The 24,311-nt window shown below is 40.2% G+C and overlaps 1 protein-coding gene across 1 annotated transcript in view; it reads left to right on the top strand.

The window, feature by feature from the left end:
• Positions 1 to 24,065, top strand: part of SH3GL1 (SH3 domain containing GRB2 like 1, endophilin A2) — a 63,827-nt gene extending 39,762 nt beyond the window's left edge. The window contains exons 4-9 of the mRNA XM_077273175.1: positions 3,984 to 4,127; positions 6,629 to 6,762; positions 9,527 to 9,685; positions 10,497 to 10,725; positions 23,053 to 23,109; positions 23,207 to 24,065. Coding sequence (XP_077129290.1) covers positions 3,984 to 4,127; positions 6,629 to 6,762; positions 9,527 to 9,685; positions 10,497 to 10,725; positions 23,053 to 23,109; positions 23,207 to 23,403 — 920 coding nt within the window. The 3' untranslated portion in view covers positions 23,404 to 24,065. The remainder of the gene's footprint in view (positions 1 to 3,983; positions 4,128 to 6,628; positions 6,763 to 9,526; positions 9,686 to 10,496; positions 10,726 to 23,052; positions 23,110 to 23,206) is intronic.
• Positions 24,066 to 24,311: the final 246 nt, after the last annotated feature.

Genomic DNA, 24,311 nt, shown 5'->3' with positions numbered 1-24,311 from the left:
TGGCAAACAATCGGATAGATAGATATATCACAAATTTAAAAAAATATTACCTCCATGATTAGTTGGGAAACATTAATGCTCATCCTCCTATACAAAGACATGGCTAACACCTCACTACCAGGAACTCCCTCACAATAGATCACAATCAGGACACCTCACAATGGCTCTTCACACCTCACAATGGCTCACAATGGCTCTTCACACCTCACAATGGCTCACAATGGCTCTTCACACCTCACTACCAGGAACTCCCTCACAATAGATCACAATCAGGACACCTCACAATGGCTCTTCACACCTCACAATGGCTCACAATGGCTCTTCACACCTCACTACCAGGAACTCCCTCACAATAGATCACAATCAGGACACCTCACAATGGCTCTTCACACCTCACAATGGCTCACAATGGCTCTTCACACCTCACTAACCACACCCCTAAGCTCTTGGCTGTGAGATCACTTCCTGCTGGCCATGATTTTTCTGCACAAAAAACGCAGCAAATAATGCTACATGCGTTTTTGCAGCGTTTTTGCAGCGTTTTTTCCATCACCCATTCAAGTCAATGGGTGAAAAAACGCTGCAAAAACGCAGCAAAAACGCTGAAAGAAGTGACATGCCCTATGTCCAAAAAAAGCAGCAAAGCAGAAAAAACTGATCAAACAAAAAACCAACGTGTGTGCATGAGATTTCTGAAATCTCATAGGCTTTGCTGGTACTGTAAAAAGCAGCTGAAAATTAGCATAAAAAAAGCAGCAAAAATACGCAGCAAAAAAGTCCTGTGTGAATGTACCCTAACAGGTAGGGGGCAGCGATCAGCTCTACGTAGAGCCGCTCCAGACTGATTGGTAAGGCATCTATTTACTGACGCAATGGTGTCAGAGAGCGAATGGCTCCTCTCAGCGTGTATTCTCACCGTATCTTTACCGTGAAAACACCTCTAAAACCCTAACTCCAGTATATTAAATCAGGGCAGTAGAGGGTCATAGACAACAACATATTAGATCAGCTGGGTGTAGCACATGCTTATATCATTAATGGAAACAGAAAATGTCTAACCCTTAGTTGACCCTTCCTGACAGCGGAGGTTGGCACCCTAGAGATACGACATAGGGATAGCCTACGTTGAGCGGGAACACCATGGCCAATCTCTGAGGTGCCAACCTCTGCTGTCACTTTCCCTTAGATCATTTCTTGTGTTCGTGACATAAGCTAATATCTTGTTGTGTATGACTCTCTACCGCCCCGATTTATTATAATTAGTGCTCTGGTGGTATTTTTAATGAATACAAATAAAAGCTATTTTTCAAGGTGTTTTTTTTTTTTTTTTGCTTTGTGGTTGTGCCACCTGACTAGAAGCCCCAGATCAATAGTGGCCAGATAAGACACCAAGCAGAAAAGCTATGAGATTTCAGAAATTTCATGCACAAGATTGTTTTTTTTTTTCTCCTGACTGGATGTGAGCACTACAGCATGTCACTTCTTTCAGCATTTTTTCACCCATAGAGTACAATGAGTAAGGGCAAAAATCAGCAAAAAATATTGCCATTTTGCAGCGTTTTTGGTGAAAAAAAAATGCAGGTACAGCAGGATGAGAAATCAATTTATTTTTGTGATTTCCCCCCCCCCCCACCCCCAAGACTAAACTATAATGTTTTGGCATCCTCACATGAGCATGAATGTTGTATTACTACAGTTTAATTAAAGTAGTCATACAGTCCTGCTCATCGTTATTGGCACCTATGAAGTTCAAGTATATAACATGGAATATCTCCTGGAAAAAATTGAATCAAGTGAAACAGTTTTTTGTATAGAGCACTCATGTTAAATTCAAAAGAGCAAATGATAAACAATAATTTACAACAGAAAACAGTGGGAGGGAAAAATAGAAAAACCTAAAGCTTGCAGTGACACTGGTATTGGCAGCCTTTACATTAAATTAGTATGGAAACACATTTTGATTCGCCTGTGGTAAATCACAAATGTGAATCAACTGATTAATTGTCACATGAATGAGCCAATGAATGACGACTTTATGGTAGGCCACATGGTAGGCCTTGTTCCTTTGTCATAATGGTGAAGACAGAGGAGCTGTTTGAGGACATCAGAACTGCTATTATTACCAAACACACGACTTCCAAAGGTTGTAAGGCCATCTCCAAAGACCTTGGTATTCCAGTTTCACCAGTGCGCAATGTTATTAAGAAGTTTGCCAAGCATGGTACTGTCAAGAACTTCCCTGGATGTGGAGGAAAGGGGAAAATTGACAAGAGATGTCTTCGAAGGTTAATGGGAATGCTGGGAAAAACACCATGTCAAACATCCAAAGGCCTGAAGGCCAACTTGGAACAGTTTGGGGTCATGGTTTCAACAAGTACCATATGCCACACACTAAACCAAGCAGAACTTTATGGGCAAAGGCCAAGGAAGAAACCATTGCTGAAGAAAAGACATAAAAAAGGAAGGACTGATCTTTGCCAAAGAGTACCTTGACGGAACACAATCCTTCAGGAAAAATGTTCTGTGGACAGATAAAACAAAAATAGTGCTTTTTGTCAAGGCAAAGCAGCAGTTTGTTTACAGACGGCGCAATGAAGCTTTTAAGGAAAAGAACACCCTACCGACAGTTAAGCATGGTGGAGAATCCGTAATGCTGTGGGGTTGCATTGCTGTGTCTGGTACTGGAGTCCTTGACCGTATCTCAGAAATCATGAAATCAGAGAATTATGAAGAGCTTTACAAGCAAAATGTCCTACCCAATATAAGAAAACGTGTTTTGATCATGGGTCATCCAGCAAGACAATGCCCCAAATCACACATCCAAAAGTACACAGAAATTGTTGAAAAAGAAAACATGGACTGTTTAAAATGGCCAGCAAAGAGTCCTTAGTTCAATCCCACTGAAAATCTTTGGGGTGAGCTGGAATCTGCCATTGGGAAAAAGAACCCTGCATATATTCAAGAGCCTGCAAAGGAAGAGTGGGAGAAAATACCATGTGAAAAGCACAAGAAGCTTATTGGTGGCTACAAGAACCGTTTGAAGGCTGCCATCCGTGCCAAAGGGTGTGCAGCCAAGTATTAATTAGCAGTGCCTTTATTTATGCACATGCTGTTTATAATGTTTCTTCAACGAAATTGTAACATGTAAGTTAAAAAACAATTTGTTGTTGTATTACTTTGGACCACTAATTAAAAATCCTGAGGATATAACTTTTCTACACTTTCATTTCTGTACATCTTCGTAAACAAATGTAAGAGTGCCAGTAATGGTGAGCAGCACTGTATGTGCAAGAAAACAATGTCTGACCAAGTGACCCTACCAAAGTGTGACCGTAAACAATGCCCGACCAACCCAGTGCCCTGCCAATGTCTTAGTTTAACCCCCACCCCCATCACTCCCGCTGTTTTTACATTAGAACTTTTTTTTTGTTCTGAATATTCACCATTTTTTCCGACATTTGATCAAATTGCCCTTTTTTCTAAAAATGTTTTATGGTTTGACATGTCATGCACTAGTGGCCTAACATCTTGTATTGTTCATGCTTGTATGGTGGAAGCAAAAGTGAAGTTTGGGATCCTGGAAAACACAGCCAAAACACAACAAGAAAAGCAGCAAAAAAGCCAGCAAAATCTGAGTGTTGTCTGCAGGTTTTGATCAGTGATCGCTGACTATTATGTCCCATGAGCGCTGCAGCCAGTTAGCGGTTGCTGATTGGTTGCTGCTCCTTAATATTCTGTCAGACCAGATGTCTGCTGTAATTTTAATTTCATAAATTCTACATGTGAAAATAATATAATATAAATATATTATATTTTAAATATAATAAATAATATATATTGATGTATTTATATATTTAAATTTGCCTTTGCTATTTTTAGTTAGCCATTACAATGGCATAATATCTGCTAGGTTAATAATTTCTTCTCTTACTGGGAAACCTGGCTCATCTTAGAATTCTTCTCTTTATTTCTCCTTTGTTCAGCTTCTCGTGCCAAGCTTTCAATGCTGAACACTGTGTCCAAAATTCGGGGGCAAGTAAAAAATCCCGGCTACCCTCAGCCAGAAGGTCTTCTGGGAGAATGCATGGTACGCTATGGAAGAGAGCTGGGAGATGAATCCAAGTTTGGTGAGTCCTAAGCCTCCTGTGCAGGGCCTGGCCAGCGTCAGTATATGGCAGACCCAGAGGCCATTGTCAGGCCTCAGTCTATCGCGGAGAACATTGGGGGGACTTCCAGCAGTGGCAGATATTGTCATTGGTTCCATTGCCAAGGTCAATACCAGTTTTGATCACCCACTTAACGTTGTTACCATCGAATAGGTGAATGGGGTTTTCCAGGTTAATGCCCTTTTGCCTTGCAAGGTATATAATATTGCCACCATTCATTTTTTTTCTTCTTGCCTTTGGTGGTGCAAGCTGTAGTTTTTATTGGCACCTTTTTGACTAAAATACAACTTTTTGATAGCATTTTTTTTCTGCATGAAAAAGGGGAAAAATGACTTGTTAATTTAAAGGTGTATAACCATCTCCAAGATGCTACCCAATATCCTCTCTCCTTTTTCTACCAGTTGGTGACTTGTATTGTTTATGATTATTGTACTGGTTTTTAATATGTATACTCCTTTTCACATGTAAAGTGTCATGGAATAAATGGTGCTATAATAATATGTAGTGGGTGTATTAATAATAATAATAATAATAATAATAATAGCAAATATCTTCAATTAGAAATGTAGTATAGTTCTTCCAATTCACTACATTGCTTATCCCATGTGCAGGCATTGCACAAGCTTAGGTATCCATGGTTACAACCAATATCAACTAACTGTCACTATATGATTGGTTGTAACCATGGATACCTAAGCTACTGCAATACCTGCACATGAGGTAAGCGACAGTGAATCAGAAGAACTATACTACATTTCTAATTGCAGATATTTGCTAATATTATTACACCTACTACACATTGGGATCTTGTAGATGGGAATACCCCTTTTAAATGGTTATTACCAAGTTGCTATGACTGTAAAACACTATTAAGTCCTTAGTGACGGAGCCAATTTTTAACTTAAAAACTGGACCAAATTTTTAGAATCTGACGTGTCACTTTATGCGGTAACAACTCTGGAAGGGTTTAACGAATCCCACTGATTGTGAGATTGTTTTTCATGTGACACATTGTACTTTGTTAGTGGTGAACTTGGATCGAAGTGTTTTACGTTTGTTAAAATATTGGAATTTTGTAGAAAACTTGCAAAAATGTGCAATTTTTAAACTTTCAACTTGTATATCCTTAAACCAATTACCGGTAGTCATGCTGTACAAAATAGTTAATGACTAACATTTCCCATATGTCTGTCTTACCTCTGCATCATTTTTCAAGCGTCACTTTATTTTGCTAGGATGTTAGAGGGGTTGAGTTGAGCAGCAATTTAATTTTTTTTTTTTTTTTTTCCAACAAATTTATATAACCTGTTTCTTTAGGGACCTATTCAGATTTCAGTGGACCTTAAGGGGAATATATACATTGGAGACTCCCCAAAAGTGATAACATTATAAAAATCAGCGCCCCTCAAATACTTCCAAACTCCTGTCAGGAAATTTTTTAACCCTTTTGTTGCTACACATGGATTAATGCAAAAAAAAAAAAATGAAACTTTACCATTAAAATGTTGCTTTAGCCCCAAGTTTCTCACTTTTGCAAAAGGTAAAAAAAAAAACCCACACATTTGGTATGGCTACGTTCACAAAAGTCAAATCTATCAATATATAAAATAAATTAAACTGATCGGTAAACAGAGTAATGAGAAAAAAAAATCACCACGCCAGAGTTACCTTTTTTTTGCCTGCTGCAACATTGCAATAATAGGCAATCAAAACATTTTATGTACCCCAAAATCTTATCAATAAAAATGTATTGAACAGTCCAGTTCCCGAAAAATGAAAAAGTTACAGGTCTCTGAAAACGGTATAAGGAAAAAAAAAATATCTTAAAAATTTCCCAATTTTGTCACCACTTAAAAAAAAAAAAAACAAACAAAAAAAACCTATTCATGTTTAGTATCTGCAAACTCGTACTGACCTGGGGAATCATATTGCTTTGTCAATCTTACCATATAGTGAACATGATAAATTAAAACCACCCAAAAAAATTGCAATTTCACTCACAATGTTTTTCCTGCTTTCCAGTGCATCACATGATAAAATGAACAGTGTCATTCAAAGTACAACTCATCCCACAGCAAACAAGCCCTCATACGGCTATGGAAAAATATCAAACCGAGTACAAACAGTATAGTACAGTGTGCCTATGGGAAATGTAAAGACTACATGTAAAGACTACATTTCCCATAGGCACACTGTACTATACTGTTTGTACTCTGAGCACCTCCCACCAGCCTTGTTCTCAGTCAGAATAGTAAAGTCTAGATATTACATTGTGTGCTGCTGACTGTGCGCCATATTTTCTTTCAACATAAAGCAGTACATCTGTGAATTTGATACTAAGATTACTAAGATACTAAGATTTTCCACTAAGAACAATCAATCGTCTTACTCATTAGAAACTGAATACACAATACAAATGGCAACAATCAGGTATAATATTCTTATTTCTTGCTATTAAACAGGCAGCGCATTGTTGGATGCTGGAGAGTCCATGAAAAGACTCGCAGAAGTGAAAGATTCTCTGGACATAGATGTAAAACAAAACTTTCTGGATCCCATGCAAAACCTTGCTGACAAGGACCTCAAAGAAATACAGGTTGGATAAGTGTTTCTTTCGCACATATGTTTTGTTTTTTTTTTGCTGAAACTTTGCAGCCAGATGATTGATTGGGAGTCTACATCTAATTTTGAGTATGTCTTCGCTTTATGGCCTTTTGTGGAGTTATTTTGGTCAGTAGGGTCTATATAAAGATTCAGCAGGCCAGGTTTTGATATTTTGTAATCTATTCCCTATGTCAACCATATCATGTACAAACTATGATTGTATAGAAGAAGTATAGAAAAGCACTTGTCCAAGTATTGGTATTTATAAAACCTGATAAATATATCACATTATATACTGAGGATGGATACAGGACTAACGCCAGCTTATCCTTGGGTTTCATGATGCAAGCCAAATGGCGAACAGGGTTGTAGAAAACACCTTGACGCGCGTTACTCCCGAAAAGCCTTTGCAAGCGAAATACGCAGCAAGCTGTTTTGTGTGCAGGTATATGGAGCAGAGTCCGTGGGTGCGGGCTCTGTAAAATAGGTGATGCCAGCACCCCTTCACAACATGTGCTGGACTTGTATGGCGGAAATTGGAGCGAGTGTATTGAGCGCGCTCAAAGGGTGAGCCCAGCCCATGCTCGGCAGGTGACTGCTGTGCACTACAGCCAGGACCTGCCTCTTTACAATTGCTGGAGCAGCGAGGCTTCAAAGTAGACTGTGATTTTCACCACATGCAATGCTGTGGCATCTCTGTATATAGCACAAGCGATGAGACGATCACAGCCTCAGTTCCCCTAAGGGACTAACAAGTCCTATGGAAAGAAAAAGAAAAATGTTTGAAAAAGTAGTAAAAAAGTAAAAAGAAAAACATAACCTCAAATCATCCCCCTTTTTCCCCATTAAAAATGAAGATGATAAAAAAAAATAAAAAAAAATACACATATTTGGTATCGCCGCATTCAGGAGTCAGACCTATCAAAGTGTAAAAATAATTAACCCCATCGGTAAACTCCCGTCAACTGAAAAAATTCAAAAACACCAAAATTCCTTTTTTTGGGTGGTGGGTCACATAAATACCACAAAAAATACTGTAACAAGGGATCAAACCATCACGTCTATTCGTCTACGGCCCCTGTGTTTGCAGTGTGGGCATGTGAGTGAGTAAAATCCCATTCACAACCCTATGGGCTTTCCATCCCTAGTGTCCTCTGTGGATTTGGGGGTTTGTGCATTATTCTTTTATCTACACACTTTTAGATAAAATAAAAAAAACAAAAAAAAACTAATTGCATGCTGGCATTTGTAAAAAGACAGAACTAGTATTCTAGTACACCATATATCCTGCATGGTGAAGGTCATGAAACTGTTTTGGGCACCTCACACCTCCGTTCTGGGGGATAGAAGGGTTGTATGTGTATCGAAATGGTGCCAATAAGAATTACCGCTCTCACACTGCCCCATTGGTGAACAGATGAATAATTAATGCCGCTCAGAATATAAATTTAGTACTACCGTAATTGTACTGACTTGCAGAATAAAGTTAACAGGTCATTTTTTACAGAACAGTGAATTCTGTGTAAGCTAAAATCCAAAAGCAAATTTAGAATTGCTGTTTTTTTTTTCTTCATCATTCTGTTTTTTCCCACCATTTTTCGGTAGTTTATTTTGTAGCTGAAATGGAGTCATTAGAAGACTGCAAAAAGACAAGCCAGCATACAGAACAATCAGTTAGGGGCTGCCTGGACCATGGCCTGTAATATGTTGACCCTGACTGCTTTTGACTTCTATAAAAGTCTTTTCTAGGCATGCTCTGATCTCGGCATGGGCCATTGTAAAGCTTGGGGGGAAGGTTGAGCTGTAACCATTGACTTTTTGTAAATGATGTCATCTTGTGTTATCTACTGTAGAGAGAGGTGTCATCTTTCAGTATATTCCTGCCTGTAATAATGAAATGACTAAAAGGGATTTGCTCAGATCAGCAAGAATTAGCCCAATATTAAGCTTCGAGGCCAGAGAGAAAATTGCAAGATTTTTATAATTTTTTTTTTGAACATGTAATTTGAAATTGAATTTTTTTTTTTTTTAAAGCGGAATCCATTTTAAAAATATACATTTAACATAAAAACATGTTACAAAAGATTTTTTTCTGATGACATTTTATTGAAAGGGAGCCTGTCACCAGGTTTTGCCATCTAGAGCAGTGTAATGTAGAGACAAAGACCCTGATTTCAGTGATGTGTCACTTACATGACTACTTTAAAACTGATTTTTATCAAAACGAAACGATCAGCAGAGGATTATCATTGGAGGACTAGCAGTCCTCCATATTCATGAGTTCTGTATAACTCCGCCCCTGCCACTGATTTTCAGTTTTCTGCCTATGCACAGTGAACACAAAGATGCCAATCAGTGATGTGGGCGGGGTTATACAGGGCTCGGCATTCTGAGAATTGTTAGATCTGCAGCAGATAAAGCGGGGATTTTACTGATATGACAGCAAGCTGCCCAGTAAGTGACACATCGCTGGAATCGGGGTCTTTGCCCTTACATCAAGATAATGATACATAACACCTGTATCCTGTAGATAACGCAGATCCCACTACTCACCGATGACTGGAACGGAGCAGGACACCGTGACATTACATGGCTCTATGCTTTCAGCCTTGCATTACAAGCCTTGTACTGCACTGCCTTAGAGAGGAAATTCTGTGCCAACAGGTTCTCTTTAACAGACATTACTTTGCCCACGTTCAGCCATTACTGGTCGTTCCTCCTTCATGGGCGATCTTTTCCCCTCTTGTACCTTTCAGCACCATCTGAGGAAATTAGAAGGTCGCAGGCTGGATTATGATTATAAAAAAAAACGCCAAGGAAAGATCCCAGATGAAGAGCTGAGGCAAGCCTTGGAGAAGTTCGTAGAGTCTAAAGAAGTGGCAGAAACAAGTATGCTCAATCTTCTGGATACTGATGTAAGGCAAAAATTCGTTATTTTTTTTAGTATAAAAATGTGTATTATATATTCTAGTGAATGGATCACTTGGGGGTCTTGTCTGAATCACGTATTTCAGAGATTTTCCATGGAAAACTGCTGGAAATACTCAATGTAGAGCACAGGATAACTGTAAACCTAGCCTTAAGTGATTCAAAATGTCATGTACTCTCAAAATACCAGCAATAAAAGCCTCAAGTCAACACAGCCAACCAAATATTGGCTCCAACATGCTGGAAAAAGCATTGTCCATCACTATCGCCTGGCTCGTTGGGAGGAGTTGATTTGGAAGGATGTTTAGATGCCATTTTTTATTCGTGGCAATGATGAGCACTCCCTTGGATGAACAGCAACCCCACGTATGGATGGTCTCAGGATGCTTAACTGTTGGCATGACACAGGACTTCTGGTAGTGCTCATCTTTTTCTTCTCCGGACTGTCATTCTTCCAGATGTCCCAAACAGTCAGAAGGCTTCATCAGAGAAAACAACAACAGCAAGTACAGGCATTGGACTGCAGAAGACTCGGCTAAATATATTTTCTCTGATGAAGCCTCCTTCAGAATATTTGGGACATCTGGAAGTATGATAGTATTATTGTCTGGAGAAGAAAGGGTGACCACGATCATGAGTCTGGGGTCATGCCAATGAAAAATAAAACCTCAGAGTAAAAATCTACATTTGATCTTTTTACAGTACAAATAATTTATATATTTTTTCCCCTAGTGTGTAGGCCATGTAAGGATGAGTGTAGCAGACCTCTTTTACCGTATATTTTGTACCGTTTTGCAGGTGGAGCAAGTAAGTCAGCTTTCAGCATTAGTTGAAGCTCAGGTGGATTATCACAGGCAAGCCGTTCAAATACTGGAAGAACTGTCGGACAAGCTCAAGGTTAGCGTCCGTGAAGCTTCCTCCCGGCCCAAAAGAGAAATAAAAATTAAGACCCATGAAAATTATGACTATGGTGAAACTGACCATTCCAATGGAGGTATTTCCTGTAACCCTCCAAACAAGCCAACAGGTAAGATTGGTAAGATATTCTGAATGGGCTTGGGAGAGTTGGGGTGGGGTAACAGCAAATGAAATAACAAAAATAAACACAACTATAATCGCCCTTTAAATTTTCTATTGATTCATGTGACTGTTGCAGTAAATCACTTGCCTTTTGTGGGTTGATCGTAAACAGTTAAAACTTTGATCGCTCCTGTTTTTACAGAAAAAAAAACTATCCAACTATTAATATTAAACAACATGTGTTGTTTTTTTTTTGTTTGTTTTCTTTAATAAACCTTTTGCTTTCTAAACGCCCCAGTAACATAAATGATCTTCATTACAAATTTCCTCATCTGCAAAGCTCATGTACATCCAACAATACAGTTGGTTCTGGTTGTATAGCTCTCTGCCCTTCTTTCCTTTTCGTTGAGAAGCTACCAGAGAAAGTTGTGTTTAGGCAGAACAGTGTGTGGAGAGGGAAGAAGCCCCCAAGTGTTAAGGGGAGGGTAGATCACACAGGCTGGAGTCAGGAAGGAAAGCACACATATGAACATCCCTTTAGGTACACAGAACTTGAATCTTGTGTTACTGAGGAGACATGGCCCCATGAGAAGCTGATTTAGAACAGCATATCAGGAGGTCTGAAAATTAATAAAGGCATGTGTCAAAAATCACAGTCAAGAGGGTTGCGCTAAACCTACCATGCTGTGATCTTTTTGTCACAAACAGCCCTCTGCTGCCCCCTATCATCAGGACTGTCACACAATTGATTGACGATTAATGACGGAAGCTGCGGCTGTTTCAACTAAAGCTGGTTATTGGGAAACTTAACAGTAATCGTATGGTATATACAGCTCCGATTCGAACTCATGGAATATGTGTATATACCGCCGGTACTGTCACTTCTAAATCCACAATAACCCAAGTAACTACTTGCTGCCACCACCAATCGTTTATACAGGCTGACTGGACTCCTTATTTATGGTAGCGCATGGCTTTCAGGAGTGTGGTTTACAGAGCAAAAGGAACATAACAATTACATTTTATATTTAATACAGAAAGATAGGCAGGGTTTAGAAAAAAGTTAGTAAGTGGAAAAAGGAATGGTCAGCTCACTACATTAAGTTGCACTTTTGTTAGATGTAGATCATCGCACACAGCCGTCTTAGTCTGGGATGTGGAAACTCAACATGCAGGAAAAAGAATATTGATTCAGTTAAAAAAGTAATAAAAACATCTTCATTTCATTGTTTAAAAAGAAAAAATCTACTGGTCACCATAGAAATCCAGTGTACATAACCGACGCGTTTCAGCGACAAGCTTTACATGGTATGTAACAGTGATGAGTAAGGTTTCTATATATGTTCAGCTCCAAGGAGTCTTGCCGTGGCTTCAGGGATTAAATCCCAGAAGCCACAGCAAGATGACAGGGCTAAAGAAATACATATAACAACACTTTGTGAAAAATGAAGAAAACACAGAAAAACATTGGGCACATCAAGAAAAAAATAAAAAAATATAATAAAAATAATCATGAGTATGGCAGAAAACAAAAAAATTATTAGTGTGTGTATGTGTGTATATGTATGTATGTGTATGTATGTATGTATATATATATATATATATATATATATATATATATATATATATATATATATATATATACACTCACACTCACACTCACCGGCCACTTTATTAGGTACACCTGTCCAACTTCTTGTTAACACTTAATTTCTAATCAGCCAATCACATGGCGGCAACTCAGTGCATTTAGGCATGTAGACATGGTCAAGACAATCTCCTGCAGTTCAAACCGAGCATCAGTATGGGGAAGAAAGGTGATTTGAGTGCCTTTGAACGTGGCATGGTTGTTGGTGCCAGAAGGGCTGGTCTGAGTATTTCAGAAACTGCTGATCTACTGGGATTTTCACGCACAACCATCTCTAGGGTTTACAGAGAATGGTCCGAAAAAGAAAAAAAATCCAGTGAGCGGCAGTTCTGTGGGCGGAAATGCCTTGTTGATGCCAGAGGTCAGAGGAGAATGGGCAGACTGGTTCGAGCTGATAGAAAGGCAACAGTGACTCAAATCGCCACCCGTTACAACCAAGGTAGGCCTAAGAGCATCTCTGAACGCACAGTGCGTCGAACTTTGAGGCAGATGGGCTACAGCAGCAGAAGACCACACCGGGTACCACTCCTTTCAGCTAAGAACAGGAAACTGAGGCTACAATTTGTACAAGCTCATCGAAATTGGACAGTAGAAGATTGGAAAAACGTTGCTTGGTCTGATGAGTCTCGATTTCTGCTGCGACATTCGGATGGTAGGGTCAGAATTTGGCGTAAACAACATGAAAGCATGGATCCATCCTGCCTTGTATGGAGCATCTTTGGGATGTGCAGCCGACAAATCTGCGGCAACTGTGTGATGCCATCATGTCAATATGGACCAAAATCTCTGAGGAATGCTTCCAGCACCTTGTTGAATCTATGCCACGAAGAATTGAGGCAGTTCTGAAGGCAAAAGGGGGTCCAACCCGCTACTAGCATGGTGTACCTAATAAAGTGGCCGGTGAGTGTGTGTATATATATATATATATATATATATATATATATATATATATATATATATATATATATATATATATATATATATATATATATATATATACATATATACATATATATATATATATATATATATATATATAATTATTATTATACCGTATATACTCGAGTATAAGCCAAGACCCCTAATTTTGCCACAAAAAACTGGGAAAACTTATTGACTCGAGCATAAGCCTAGGGTGGAAAATGCAGCAGCTGCCGGTAAATGTCAGAAATAAAAATAGATACCAATAAAAGTAAAATTAATTGAGACGTCAGTAGGTTGTGTTTTTGAATATCCATATTGAATCAGGAGCCCCATATAATGCTCCATACAGTTCACGATGGGCCCCATAAGTTGCCCCATATTAAAATATGCCCCATATAATGCTGCACAAATGTTGATTATGGCCCCATAAGATGCTCCATACAGACATTTGCCCCATACAATACTGCACAAATGCAGATTATGGCCCCATAAGATGCTCCATAGACACATTTGCCTCGTATAATGCTCCCCAAATGCTGATTATGGCCCCATAAGATGCTCCATACAGACATTTGCCCCATACAATACTGCACAAATGCAGATTATGGCCCCATAAGATGCTCCATAGACACATTTGCCTCGTATAATGCTCCCCAAATGCTGATTATGGCCCCATAAGATGCTCCATAGAAATATTTGCTCCATATAATGCTGCACATGGCCCCATAAGATGCTCCATAGAAATATTTGCCCCATATAATGCTGCACATGGCCCCATAAGATGCTCCGTATAAATATTTGCCCCATATAATGCTGATTATAGCCCCATAAGATGCTCCATAGACACATTTTCCCCGTATAATGCTGCACAAATGCTGATTATGGCCCATAAGATGCTCCATAGACTATTAGGCCCCATATGCTGTTGCTGCGATTAAAAAAAAAAAAAAAATCACATACTCACTTCTCGTCGCTCAGGCCCCCGGCTCTTGCTATAGTCACCTGTCCGCGTTCCACCGCTGGGCGCCGCTGTGTATTCCACGTCCTCTGCAATGACTGTTCAGGCAGAGGGCGGCGCGCACACTAATCGCGTCATTGCGTCCTCTGACCTGAGCGTCAGTGCAGAGGATGCGGAAAATGGAGCGGCGCCGACGATGGAACGGGGGACAGGTGAATATCGCGCAGTAATGAATATGCGGCTCCGCCTCTATGGGAGTGGAGTCAGGTCCATATCCATTACTGTAATGAGCGGTACCATGTGACCGCTCAATACAGGAAGAAGCTGTCAGCACCCAGAGAACCAGGGACGTGCAGGGACCGCGCCAGGAGCAGGTGAGTATGATTAGACAGTCACAGCTCCCCCTTCCCTGCCGACCCTTGGGAATGACTCGAGTATAGGCCGAGAGGGGCAATTTCAGCTTAAAAAAATGGGCTGAAATTCTCAGCTTATACTCGAGTATATACGGTATGTGTGTGTGTGTATGTGTATATGTGTATGTATATATATATATATATATATATATATATATATATATATATATATATATATATATATATATATATATATATATATATATATATATATATATATATATTTTTTTTTTTTTTTCTGAATTAATCATCGCTGGAGGACAATCTGCTTTTTCCTGCATGTTTATAAAAAATGTGCAAAAGATTTTACAAAGGGGACAAAACAATACTGCATGTACAATTGCATAAGATAAAAGAATAAACCAAAAGCAACGTACTACCCTAGTCACTGAGATGGCTTAGCTTAGTGAAGGAGAGAACTTCGATTGGAAACGTCCAGTGAACAAGGATCATGCATACACTGATATGTATAGATATGTATATACGTATACTGCATAGAAAACAGATCATAATTTGCCTTGTCCTTTTATCAGCCCCTAAATTACCCACACACCTCCCCTTCATGACTGATAACATGGCTTGTCATGGGATGTGGCTTCAGTTTCAGAAGATTATGATATTCCCAACATTCATAATATCTTGTAGATTGTGAGCCCTTGCAGGCAGGGTCCTCTCTCCTAGTGTACCAGTCGTGACTTGTATTGTTTAAGATTATTGTACTTGTTTTTATGTATACCCCTCCTTGCATGTAAAGCGCCATGAAATAAAAGGCGCTATAATAATAATTAATAATAATAATATCTTCACTACTCAAAATTACAGGAGTTTGAGATCGTCATATATTTTATCCGGATTTTACCTTTTCATAGATGGGAAACATTGCATGGCTATTGTTAGCGATCTGGCGTTTATTGATTTGGTGGCTCATGGACATGTCATAATTATGAAAAAATATGCATATTCTTCTCCAATAAGTGCTGAAGGTGAAAATGTATGTCCATCAATATCTGATCTATAAGAACCCCAATATTCATAACTTTCCACCTTTGTCCCAGTGTCTAGCTGCAGATGTCCTATTTCCTCTGAAGGGGCAAAAGTAAAGTTTCCTCTAGCTGTTTTAGATTTCCTGCTTCTCTTAGACTTCATGTCCATTGCCACAATAGGTTTCCTGCGTGAATTATTTGGTCACCGCAGGCCGTCCTGTCCTTTTTAAAGGGGTTTTTTATTAGTTTTGTCACTTCTTAGATATACGTAATTTCCTCACTTCCCTATGTTAACCATGTGGTTCTACTTCAAGAAGGATTGTAGATTGTAAGTTCTTTTTTTCTACCGCAATTTTGTGTGAGAGGGGAGGGGGGTGACGAACCCCTCACCGGAGATGTGTTATGGATTTTAATGTTTTCTATGACACCTCCCCCTCTACTGTGTGTTTCTGTATTTTCATGACCATGAAAATTGTACATTCACACTGAAGGCATCAAAACTATGAATTAACACACATTGAATTATATACTTAACAAAAAAGTGTGAAACAACTGAAATTATGTCTTAGATTCTAGGTTCTTCAAAGTTGCCACCTTTTGCTTTGATGACTGCTTTGCACACTCTTGGCATTCTCTTGGTGAGCTTCAAGAGGTAGTCACTGGGAATGGTTTTCACTTCACAGGTGTGCCCTATCAGGTTTAATAAGTGAGATTTCTTGCCTTATAAATGGGGTTGGGACCATCAGTTGTGTTGTGCAGAAGTCTGGTCGATACACAGCTGATAGTCCTACTGAATAGACTGTTAGAATTTGTATTATGGCAAGAAAAAAGCAGCTAAGAAAAGAAAAATGAGTGGCCATCATTACTTTAAGAAATGAAGGTCAGTCAGTCCGTAAAATTGGGAAAACTTTGAAAGTGTCCCTAAGTGCAGTAGTAAAAACCATCAAGCGCTACAAAGAAACTGGCTCACATGATGACTACCCCAGGAAAGGAAGACCAAGAGTCACCTCTGCTTCTGAGGATAAGTTTATCCGAGTCATCAGCCTCAGAAATCACAGGTTAACAGCAGCTCAGATTAGAGACCAGGTCAATGCCACACAGAGTTCTAGCAGCAGACACATCTCTACAACAACTGTTAAGAGGAGACTTTGTGCAGCAGGCCTTCATGGTAAAATAGCTGCTAGGAAACCACTGCTAAGGACAGGCAACAAACAGAAGAGACTTGTTTGGGCTAAAGAACACAAGGAATGGACATTAGACCAGTGGAAATCTGTGCTTTGGTCTGATGAGTCCAAATTTGAGATCTTTGGTTCCAACCACCGTGTCTTTGTGCGACGCCGAAAAGGTGAACGGATGGACATTACATGCCTGGTTCCCACTGTGAAGCATGGAGGAGGAGGTGTGATGTGAAGGGGTGCTTTTCTGGTGACACTGTTGGGGATTTATTCAAAATTGAAGGCATACTGAACCAGCATGGCTACCACAGCATCTTGCAGCGACATGCTATTCCATCCGGTTTGCGTTAAGTTGGACCATCATTTATTTTTCAACAGGACAATGACCCCAAACACACCTCCAGGCTGTGTAAGGGCTATTTGACCAAGAAGGAGAGTGATGGGTGCTACGCCAGATGACCTGGCCTCCACAGTCACCAGACCTGAACCCAATCGAGATGGTTTGGGGTGAGCTGGACCACAGAGTGAAGGCAAAAGGGTCAACCAGTGCTAAGCATTAGTGATAAGCAAATATGCTCGTTACTAGAGTTTTCCCGAGCACGCTTGGGTGTCCTCCGACTATTTTTTAGTGCTCGGAGACTTAGTTTTCATCGCCTCAGCAGAATGATTTACAGCTATTAGCCAGGCTAAGTACATGTGGGGGTTGCCTGGTTGCTAGGGAATCCCCACATGTAATCAAGCTGGCTAATAGCTGTAAATCATTCAGCTGCGGAGAAGAAAACTAAATCTCTGAGCACAAAAAAATACTCGGACACCCGAGCGTGCTCGGGAAATCTCCAGTAACGAGTATATTCGCTCATCACTGCTAAGCATCTCTGGGAACTCCTTCAAGATTGTTGGAAGACCATTCCCGGTGACCACCTCTTGAAGCTCATCAAGAGAATGCCAAGAGTGTGCAAAGCAGTCATCAAAGCAAAAGGTGGCAACTTTGAAGAACCTAGAATATAAGACATATTTTCAGTTGTTTCACACTTTTTTGTTAAGTATATAATTCCACATGTGTTAATTCATAGTTTTGATGCCTTCAGTGTGAATTTACAATTTTCATAGTCATGAAAATACAGAAAAATCTTTAAATGAGAAGGTGTGTCCAAACTTTCGGTCTGTACTGTAAGTCCCATTAGTATCGAATCTATACAAACCCCAATATTGATAACTTTACAGCGGTGCCTGCGTCTCTAGCTGCAGATGTCCCATTTCTTCTGAAGGAGACAAAAGTTACCTCTAAAGGTACCTTCACACGAAACGACGCTGCAGCGATAGCGACAACGATGCCGATCGCTGCAGCGTCGCTGTTTGATCGCTGGAGAGCTGTCACACAGACCGCTCTCCAGCGACCAACGATGCCGAGGTCCCCGGGTAACCAGGGTAAACATCGGGTTACTAAGCGCAGGGCCGCGCTTAGTAACCCGATGTTTACCCTGGTTACCATCGTAAAAGTAAAAAAAACCAAACAGTACATACTCACCATCTGATGTCCGTCAGGTCCCTTGCCGTCTGCTTCCTGCTCTCACTGAGTGCCACCGTACAGTGAGAGCAGAGCACAGCGGTGACGTCACTGCTGTGCTGTACTTTCACTTTGCGGCGCTCAGTCAGTGTGGGAAGCAGACGCCGGGGGACCTGACGGACATCAGATGGTGAGTATGTACTGTTTTTTTTTTTTTTTACGTTTACGCTGGTAACCAGGGTAAACATCGGGTTACTAAGCGCGGTCCTGCGCTTAGTAACCCGATGTTTACCCTGGTTACCAGTGTAAAATATCGCTGGTATCGTTGCTTTTGCTGTCAAACACAACGATACACGGCGATCGGACGACCAAATAAAGTTCTGAACTGTATTCAGCGACCAGCGACATCACAGCAGGATCCTGATCGCTGCTGCATGTCAAACTAAACGATATCGCTAGCCAGGACGCTGCAACGTCACGGATCGCTAGCGATATCGTTACAAAGTCGTTTCGTGTGAAGGTACCTTAACTCTTTTAGATTTCCTGCTTCTCCTAGACTCCCATGTCCATTCCCACACTAGGTATCCTGCGTTAATTAATCAACCCAGGCTTTCTTGGCCTCAAAGGGGATTTTAATTAGTTTTGTCACTTCTCAGCCATACGTAATTTCCTTACTTTCCGATGTTAACCATGTTTTACCATGTGGTTCTACTTCAAGGAGGCTTGTAGATTGTAAGTTCTTTCTCCTTCTACAATTCTGTGAGTGAGAGGCGAGGGGGTGAATGCTCCCTCACCGGAGGTCTTATGGATTTTAATGGTTACTATGACAGAGTGAACACTGCAATTTAAAACGTTTTAGCTAATTTTAAAAACCATTTTTCTATCTCAGACAGGGATTCAATCTGAAAAAACAAGCGACCTGTACTTTATAATGTGATGAACTATCCTTAGGGGTTAAGCAATATGATGGTCATTGTTTGCTTCTTTTTTTTTTTTTTAAGCCCATTGTTAGCTTGCCTTACCTTTTGTGTGAAGCTATTTACTTTGCTGAGCCCTATGTGTACAATGCAAACCACTGTGGGAGTGAAAGATGAGATGTAATATTTATCTTATTTTCTTCAGATTATTTCAATAGAATCAGTCACCAGATTTATTGTGAGCCATTTAAGGGAATCGGAGACTCTAATTCACTCAGATTCTAATAATCTGCCACTTATTTGGCTGCTTGATGTAGTTTTGATAGTAAAGGTGTTTTATCTTCTGCAGTTTTGATAGTCCGATGATGAGCTCCTGCTATGTACTCTTTGGAATCCATGAGCTCCAGCTATACACACCACCACTATTGATTGGCCGCTTTTTGTCTGTGCCCAACACAAGCAGAATGGTGTCAATCAATCATTTAATGGTGTGGGTGACGTTAGTTAGAACTTATCAGGCCGGCCTCACACTAGCGAGTTTTACGGACGTGTGAGCGCATAAACTACGTCCGCAAAATACGCATAACACACGGCCCAATGATTCCCTATTCCCCGGCTCCTATCAGCCGTATTTTACTGATCCGTATTATACGGCCGTACAAAATCGCAGCATGCTGCGTTTGTCACCGTATTGCGCAAAAAAATCGCCAATGAAAGTCTATGGGGGCGAGAAAAATACGGATTACACACGGACCAACAGTGTGACCTGCGAGAAATACGCAGCGGTGTTAGTGAAAAGCCGGTAATTCAATTGCCGGCTTTTCATTTCTCCTTCCCAAACCCGACAGGATATGAGACATGGTTTACATACAGTAAACCATCTCATATCCCTTTTTTTTTTTTTGCATATTCCACACTACTAATGTTAGTAGTGTGTATGTGCAAAATTTTGGCGCTGTAGCTGCTAAAATAAAGGGTTAAATGTCGGAAAAAATTGGCGTGGGCTCCCGCGCAATTTTCTCTGCCAGAATGGTAAAGCCAGTGACTGAGAGCAGATATTAATAGCCTAGAGAGGGTCCATGGTTATTGGCCCCCCTGGCTACAAACATCTGCCCCCAGCCACCCCAGAAAAGGCACAACTGGAAGATGCGCCTATTCTGGCACTTGGCCACTCTCTTCCCACTCCCGTGTAGCAGTGGGATATGGGGTAATGAAGGGTTAATGTCACCTTGCTATTGTAATGTGACATTAAGCCAGATTAATAATGGAGAGGCGTCAATTATGACACCTATCCATTATTAATCCAATAGTACGAAATGGTTAATGAAACACACACACATTATTACAAAGTCCTTTATGAAATAAAGACACAGGTTGTTGTAATATTTTATTATTCTCTTAATCCAGCTGAAGACCCTCGTTCTGTGAAAAAGTAAAAATAACAAATCAACAATATCTCATACCTCCCGATGATCAGTCACGTCCCACGAAGTAAATCCATCTGAAGGGGTTAAATCATTTTACAGCCAGGAGCTGTGCTAAAGCACTCGCTCCTGCCTGTAAAACCCCGGGTATTGAATGGAAAGCAGGGTGATCTGTAGTTACCTTGAGTTGCGGTGATGCACCCTCTGCTGGATGTCCTCATGAACTGGAGCCTTGGAAAAGTTCCCACGCTCGAGTTCATATGAGGACATCCAGCAGAGGGTGCATCACCGCGAATCAAGGTAACTACAGGTCACCCTGCTTTCCATTCAGTACCCAGGGTTTTACAGGCAGGAGCACAGCTGCATTAGCAGAGCTCCTGGCTGTAAAATGATTTAACCCCTTCAGATGGATTTACATTGTGGGACATAACGACGGAAGGTATGGAATATTGTTGTTTGTTTTTTTAACTTTGTTTCAGGACGATGGTCTTCAGGTGGATTAAGAGTCTAATAAAATATTACAACAACATGTGTCTTTATTTCATTAAAATACTTGTAATAATGTGTGTGTGTTTTCTTAACCATTTCATACTATTGGATTAATAATGGATAGGTGTCATAATTGACGCCTGTCCATTATTAATCTGGCTTAATGTCACCTTACAATAGCAATGTGACATTAACCCTTCATTACCCCATATCCCACCGCTACACGGGAGTGGGAAGAGAGTGGCCAAGTGTCAGAATAGGCGCATCTTCCAGATGTGCCTTTTCTGGGGTGGCTGGGGGCAGATGTTTGTAGCCAGGGGGGGGCAATAACCATGGACCCTCTCCTGGCTATTAATATCTGCCCTCAGTCACTGGCTTTACCATTCTGCCGGAGAAAATTGCGCGGGAGCCCACGCCAATTTTTTTCCGCGATTTAACCCTTTATTTTACAAGCTACAGTGCCCAAATTTTGCACATACACACTACTAACATTAGTAGTGTGGAATATGCAAAAAAAAAAAAGGGACATGAGATGGTTTACTGTATGTAAACCATGTCTCATATCATGTCGGGTTTGGGAAGGAGAAATGAAAAGCCGGCAATTGAATTACCGGCTTTTCACATATCGCGCGGAATTAAATATAAATACAGAATATATATATATGTGTGTGTGTGTCTCAATTATATATATATATATATATATATATATATATAGATAGATAGATAGATAGATAGATAGATAGATAGATAGATAGATAGATAATATATATATGTTTTAACAAACATTTGAGGCCATAAATCCATTAGATGTCGGTTTTGCAAGCCTGCGAGAAAATCTCGCAGTACGGATGCCATACGGAGGATGCCATGCGCAAAATACGCTGTCACACCCTGCCTACGGAGGACATACCGATCACTATTTTGGGAACATTTCTGCGTATTACGGCCGTAATAAACGGACCGTATTTACATACGCTGAGTGTGAGGCCGGCCTCATAGAGAGGATTAAAGAGCTGTAACAGGAAAAAAAGGTGTTGTGTCAAAACTACAGCAAGAATCCCAGTAAGGGACATAGTGCTAGGATTAGGTGTCTGTCATTTTGTTATGCTGCTCTCAGATTGGGAAGACTAAGCCTGGTGACTGATTTCCTTTTTAAATGCAATATTTCAGTATGTAAATGACAAGCAGCCCTGGACTCTGTTCTTCCTGCCTCTAGCAAAAGCATCCCAATATTTCAGAACCTGTATATGTGAAGAGCGCTTTCTCCCACATTCCACCAATATGACTTTACTTCTGTGTATTATTTAACTGGGCACTCCTTCCACTACAAGGCAACCACTGAGATCAAAGCAAAGGTCAATAAAGCGGTACAACATGCTTCACACTAAAAAACAGATAAAATACAACAACTTTACCATGTAACGGTCTCGAGAGCACAATCCACCCATTTTTTTAATCACACTTTGAGTATTTGTGTATTCATCCAGTTGTGATGCTATCTGTCCTCCCACAAGCAGTCACCACCAATATTGTCAAACCTGCGACACCAGCTTCTACCCAAAGGGTGTTACCTGTCGGCCCACCCCAGGTGGAAGCAGTTTAGGCGAAACCCATGGTTGGGTAGAAGCTGCTGTGCTGCGTGTTTCACTTATTTTGTTTTCAACCCTTTTATTCTTGGAAACGCGGAACAATATTGTCGGCCAACATTTGTCTCTGTAGGACTCATAGCAGCATCAGTGGATGAATACACCGATGGTAGTGTGACGAAGAGCAAGGATTCTGCTCTAAAGATCACTGATGTGGTAAAATTAGAATATGTATTATGCCTCCTATTTTGGATACTACACATGCCATAGTACCGTTATTTGTTCCTATATTCCGTTTTTCTTTTCTTAGTTTCATCCTCCTTCCGCTCAGACAAGCCCGCCAGAACAACTAGCAACCGCAGCTCCAGTGAGTTCTTGATGTGCCTGATCTATATAGTCAGTTTTGTCCATCTTTATCTTTTTATGCTAACTTTTATATTTCCTGTCAATATCTCTACCTGCAGCACCACTGGACCAACCATGTTGCAAAGCTTTGTATGATTTTGACCCTGAAAATGATGGAGAGCTTGGCTTTCGTGAAGGTGATATAATTACTCTGACCAATCAGATTGATGAAAACTGGTATGAAGGAATGATCAGTGGGATGTCTGGATTCTTCCCCCTGAACTACGTGGAGGTTCTGGTTCCATTACCTCAGTGAAGACTGAATTATTCTTTTGGCGGTGGTAGCCATTGTCCAGCCTTTAGCCTACAGAAGGACCAAATTCTTGGGGTGCTGGCTGCATCAACTCTTTTGAGTAGGAGAATGCCCCCCCATTTCTTGAACAGAAAGTTGATAATGCTTTATTGCTATGGTGGATTCACCTCAGAACACTAGGTATAACCATGATTCCGTCCATATAACGTCTGTTATAACCCTTTATGGACAGCTCTTGAGTCATGACCTAACCCGTAAACACTACTTAGCACAGTAACTGTATTGACTCAAGAAACGTATTCTAATTTTTGTTTTTCAGTCAATAAGATGGCCTCTAAGGGGCTTGTATTTTCTATGTGAGGGTATTTTTTTATATTTCTTTTTAATCTGCTACTCGTAAAAAGAATTTATCCTGACCTATATAAATACAACTGCATGCAGCCTATATATACCCGTTACTACTTGTATTATTACTGTAAATGTTATTTTTCATATATTCGCTTTGTACTTTCATCCTTTTCTATAGCATAGGATGACTGCTTTCAAAATGTGACTTAAAATCTTGTATTAAAGAACACCAACATCTATGCTTCATTTTCTACTCTAAAAGGGCTAACACAAACATTTCATGTGTCCCGTTTACTTGCAATAAATACTTTATCGAACCCAAAATCTGATATTTCCTCAGAGTTCGGAATCTATTTTTAATGGATATCTAAAAACATGTGTATTTCAGGCTCTCCTTCTGTACTTATCAGAGGAGCTTTCACAGACAGCACAGCTTTCCTGTTCACAAAAAAATGGCTGCTGATGAAGGAGCATGTGACCAGGCCGGTCCATGACCCACTCTCAATGAAGAAATAGCTTTTCCATATCTAGCGTTTTTCAGTTGGTGGAGACTGATGGACCGG

The sequence above is a fragment of the Ranitomeya variabilis genome, chromosome 1 (genome assembly GCF_051348905.1).
Source record: "Ranitomeya variabilis isolate aRanVar5 chromosome 1, aRanVar5.hap1, whole genome shotgun sequence".
NCBI lineage: Eukaryota > Metazoa > Chordata > Amphibia > Anura > Dendrobatidae > Ranitomeya > Ranitomeya variabilis.
Note: the sequence above shows the minus strand (reverse complement) of the source record. Positions and strands in the feature narration are given on the sequence as shown.